Here is a 5,126-nt window from a genome sequence, read left to right as displayed (position 1 = left end):
CTCGCCCCCCCCCCCTCACTGAATGACACGTTGCCTGCGCCTCCCTTCCTCCAATACTGTATTGTACTGGCATGGTTGGCACGTCAGTAAATATCAGAGATTCTTAATCTTTGAAACTGTTTATATATTCAGATAACTAGATTTTTTATTCATATCTGAACTATTTTACTGAATTCCATCATAATTCATAGTTTTTAAATATAATTACCCTCTTGATCAAGCCTTCGCGCCTCCCCCCCCAGTCAGCCCTTCGTGTCCCCCTAGGGGGGCGCGCCCCACAGGTTGGAAACCACTGGATGGCAAGTTGTTGATGTTGTGCAGCTCTAGTTGGTCTGTCTGGCCAAGTAGACCCATCAATCGGAGGCAAGCAAGCGCCCCTCCAGGGTCCTCCAGTACGTTGGACGATGTTCCCCTGCGCCGACGAGGCGCGGGGAAAAGTGTGGAGGTTTGGTGTTTTGATGGACGCAGCAGTTGCGTCTCTCCACCCAGTTAACGGGGGCACCGAAATAGGCTCATCGTCAGCCTTTTATTTGGTTATATGGTTACCACCCACCTCTGAAAATGGTTTCCTGGCTTATAGGAAACCATTAGGCTTGCCACTCAACGCAGAGCCACCTTTACTAGAAAGAAGAGTAATAAAAAGTGGTAGAAAAGATGGGAGATATAGGAAATGAGGAGAGCAGACGCAGAAAAATGATGATAACGGTGAAGGAAGAAGTAGGCAGCACTACTTCAAGTGAGTGGACGACGGTAACCACCGGTGAAGGAAGAGTGAGGCATGACACTACATCAAGTGAGTGGACGACGGTAACCACCGGTGAAGGAAGAATTAGGCATGACACTACATCAAGTGAGTGGATGACGGTAACACCGGTGAAGGAAGAGTAAGGATGACACTACATCAAGTGAGTGGATGACGGTAACCACCGGTGAAGGAAGAGTGAGGATGACACAACATCAAGTGTGTGGATGACGGTAACCACCGGTGAAGGAAGAGTTAGGCATGACACTACGTCAAGTGAGTGCACGACGGTAACCACCGGTGAAGGAAGAGTTAGGCATGACACTACGTCAAGTGAGTGCACGACGGTAACCACCGGTGAAGGAAGAGTTAGGCATGACACTACATCAAGTGAGTGGACGACGGTAACCACCAGTGAAGGAAGAGTTAGGCATGACACTACATCAAGTGAGTGGACGACGGTAACCACCAGTGAAGGAAGAGTTAGGCATGACACTACATCAAGTGAGTGGACGACGGTAACCACCATGAAGGAAGAGTTAGGCATGACACTACGTCAAGTGAGTGGACGACGGTAACCACCGGTGAAGGAAGAGTTAGGCATGACACTACGTCAAGTGAGTGCACGACGGTAACCACCGGTGAAGGAAGAGTTAGGCATGACACTACATCAAGTGAATGGACGACGGTAACCACCAGTGAAGGAAGAGTTAGGCATGACACTACATCAAATGAGTGGACGACGGTAACCACCATGAAGGAAGAGTTAGGCATGACACTACATCAAGTGAGTGGATGACGGTAACCACCAGTGAAGGAAGAGTTAGGCATGACACTACATCAAGTGAGTGGACGACGGTAACCACCGGTGAAGGAAGAGTTAGGCATGACACTACATCAAGTGAGTGGATGACGGTAACCACCAGTGAAGGAAGAGTTAGGCATGACACTACATCAAGTGAGTGGACGACGGTAACCACCACGCACCACCAGATGCCAAGTAAAAGTAAAAAGAGCATACAGTAACTGACTTTCTCCGTCCTCACCTGTTTGTCCTCCACTCTGTCCATCTCCTCCCTTCTCTGCCGCCTCCTGTGCCTCTCCTCCACCTCCCTGTGCCTCCTCCGCCTCTCCTCCTTTGCCTCCACTGCCTTCTTCGCCTCCTCCCTCGCTGCCTCCACCCGCCTCACCAGGGCCTCCTCACTCACCTGCCAAGATTGTTGGATTGGTGTCCTTCCTATTACCCAGCAGTACGGCTGGGGACAGGCTATATACATTATGAATGGCTGGTTTCATTTTAAAAGAAAAATATCAAGTTACAACGTAAAGATAAAAGAGGCAGGTGCCATCAGGCACTTAGACGTTTGCATCTCCATAACTTAGGGCTTTGAGCCTGTGGCGGGTTGTGTACCCAAAATCCTGGGATACAAAGCCACTGCATCATCCAAGTCACCACAGTTACTTCCCCTGGTGTCACGTTAAATACATTTACCACTGAGGTGAATCAGACAGGTGAATAAGACAGGTGAACGGTGACAAAGAAAGGTGAATAAGAGATGTGAGTAAGACATGAATCTGACAGGTAAATAAGGCTAGTGGGAAGGCAGGCAACAGAAGACAGGCACACACGTAGATACAGGTAAGAGGAATGGCAGGCAATAAATACCGCCATCTACCTGAGCGGCTGCCTGTCTGATGGCGTCCAGCTGTGCGTGGGAGAGGAGGATGGCGGGAGGCGAGGGGGCGGCACTGCGACACCTCAACTGTCTCACACTGTCTCGACCAACCACCACCACCTGGGGAATACAGAAATGAGTAGAGAGAAAGAAGTAATTCCTTTCTGTATTTCCTTTTTCCTGCCACCAGATGATGTGTGAGAGAGAACAGGGCAAGAAATAACAGACATAACTGCTGTGGATTTCAGGCTGTAACTTTCTACTTTCTTTTTCTTACTCGTTTCTGTTTTTTTTTTTTTTTTCCTGTCTTTTTTCTTCTCTTCAAGCAGAGCAAGAATGGTGTAGAAGTTAGCCATTTCTCTTGCTCTTTCAGTAAAAACAAGTCTTATACTTAAATTATCATTACTATTTTCTTAATAACTGCAGGAAAGGCAAGAAAAAAAAACACACACACACACAAACTTCCCACATTTCATTCTTCCGGAAATTAAAAAATCTGAGTTACGAGAAAACCATCATCGAAGTTTGTTAAGGAAGCTCCCAAACACCTCTTCCTTAGCGACTGAATTTTGGATAAGTCTGGTTACTATATCATTTTGTACGTTATTTATGCAGAGTACAGTATGTCGAAACTGGAAGGATTCATGTTACACAGGTCAGCATGGTGTAATAAACAAAATAAATAGCTCAGGATGAGGTGTTTGGGAGTTTCTTTAGCCGACGGCAATATGTGTGATTAATATCATTTTTTACGTTATTTATGCTGAGTATGACGAACTTGGAAGGCTTCAAGTTACGCAGGAGAGGACAGTTGGGTGTAATATACAGAATAAATCGTTTAGGAAGCGGTGTTAGTAAGCGTCCTTTACCGACGAGAATACCGGCCCTGAACCACACCTTAACCCGTCTCATCCACCTGCCACTGGCTGGAGGGGAAGGTAGTACCACTCTCAGGTTCCCATATACCCTTTCGCCCTCAGCACTGGGACACCTCAACTACTTAACACAACCAGTACACAGAAAGCACTCAGAGAACGCATACCTCCGCCAACGCCATTGCCAATAAAAAGGATCCGGATCCGTGGAGATATGTAGAATACATAGGATCCGGATCCGCCTCCAGATTTAATCAATTGTTCCTTGACCCATGACCCACTCCGCCACAAAATTTTATTAAAACTGACTGAGTACTTTTGGAGATATTATACATAGGATCCGGATCCGCCCCTAAATTTAATCAATTCTTTCTTGGCCCATGGCCCAACCTTCCACCAAATTTCATTGAAATTCACTGAGAACTTTTGGAGACATTGTCTGGACAAACAGACAGACAAACATAGGTGAATACATAACCTCCTCCAACTTCGTTGGCGGAAGTAATGATAATAATAATAATAATAATAATAATAATAATACCCACAATATGTGTACATAGTTAGGCCTGTACGATATAGTCAGGATTCCGGGGGTTTGAATGATACAGATGGCAACTTATGAACCTGGGACAGCATCAGTATGTAGCAGAGGTCTGGCATTTGGTACACTTGATACCCTTGACATAATCACATGTTTGTTGGTGGCACTGATAGGAGTGAACAGAGGTGTCAAATATTAGGTGATGCATGAACTCCGGGAAGTGCAGCAAGACCTCCATTTCACACATACATATTCTAGCTTCATGTGTGGCCAGCTGTGCACGTGAATGACTGTCCTGTTTAACTGGGTATGCTGCTGATTACGGCTCTCTCTATCGTGTACTCTTTTTCCTCAATTTCTGAACCTTCCTTATCCAATTTTTATGCAAGAGAGAGAGGCTGGGATGCTGCTGCCCTTATGATGATAATACAGGTGAAATGATGATGATGATGGTTGCTGATGCTGATAATGGTGATAATGATGATGATGATGGTGATGATTGTGATGTTGCTGGGAAAAAGAAGTCGGACTGCTGCTGCTGAAAATGGTGATTATGAGAATATGACTTATTGTTGTTGTTGTTGAGAAAATTAGGTTAGGCCGCTGTTGCTGCTGTTGATGATGATGGTTGTTGCTTTTGTTGTTATTATTATTATTATTATTATTATTATTATTATTATTAATGAGAACCACGAAAGGGAAAAAGATAAAAATGGTGTTACCGTATTCAGTTTGCTCATAACGTGTCATTCACCCTTGCGACTCACCCTCTCCTGGTCCCTGCCTCTCCTGCCCACCAGCCTCCCGCCCGCCACGCCTACAGGCTCCGCGAGCGTGTCCCCCAGCCTAGGAGCCGTGTGAGGCCGCCCACGCCCACGCAGCCCGATCATACGTACGCCGCCCTGGTCCATCACGTCCGTACGCCCTCACGCCCAAGCTGAAATATATGAAGGGGTGAATTTTTGTGAACTTGAAGCCCGCCATTTATTTATTTGTTTATTTTTACTCCAACCAGGGCGTGTCATGTATATTTTATTGTGCTACCACCTGACCATCAATTGTACTCTTCAGTCATGTGTTGCAGGGACGGCTCGGTCTCTTGGTGTGAGGAGCGCGGGTATTTTGGCTGCTTCATGGAACTGCTAATCAATCATGCAATAAATGGACATAAAAACCAGACATTATAAACTGACAAAAGGCTTGTGAAATATACACTCACGTATAGCTGACTGGTTAAATCTGACTGAGCCGTCCCCGTAACACATGAGACTTGGATTACGTTATTTATAGAC

The 5,126-nt window shown here is 45.9% G+C and overlaps 1 protein-coding gene across 1 annotated transcript in view; it reads right to left on the bottom strand.

The window, feature by feature from the left end:
- Positions 1-4,745, bottom strand: part of LOC145394681 (uncharacterized) — a 10,544-nt gene extending 5,799 nt beyond the window's left edge. Inside the window, exons 1-3 of the mRNA XM_080268457.1 lie at positions 4,602-4,745; positions 2,419-2,538; positions 1,789-1,950 (exon numbers count right to left, since the gene is read on the bottom strand). Of these exons, the coding sequence (XP_080124583.1) occupies positions 1,789-1,950; positions 2,419-2,538; positions 4,602-4,745 (426 nt within the window). The remainder of the gene's footprint in view (positions 1-1,788; positions 1,951-2,418; positions 2,539-4,601) is intronic.
- Positions 4,746-5,126: the final 381 nt, after the last annotated feature.

This window comes from Coenobita brevimanus, chromosome 28 (assembly GCF_032717465.1).
Source record: "Coenobita brevimanus isolate Jiangsu-jjx chromosome 28, ASM3271746v2, whole genome shotgun sequence".
NCBI lineage: Eukaryota > Metazoa > Arthropoda > Malacostraca > Decapoda > Coenobitidae > Coenobita > Coenobita brevimanus.
Note: the sequence above shows the minus strand (reverse complement) of the source record. Positions and strands in the feature narration are given on the sequence as shown.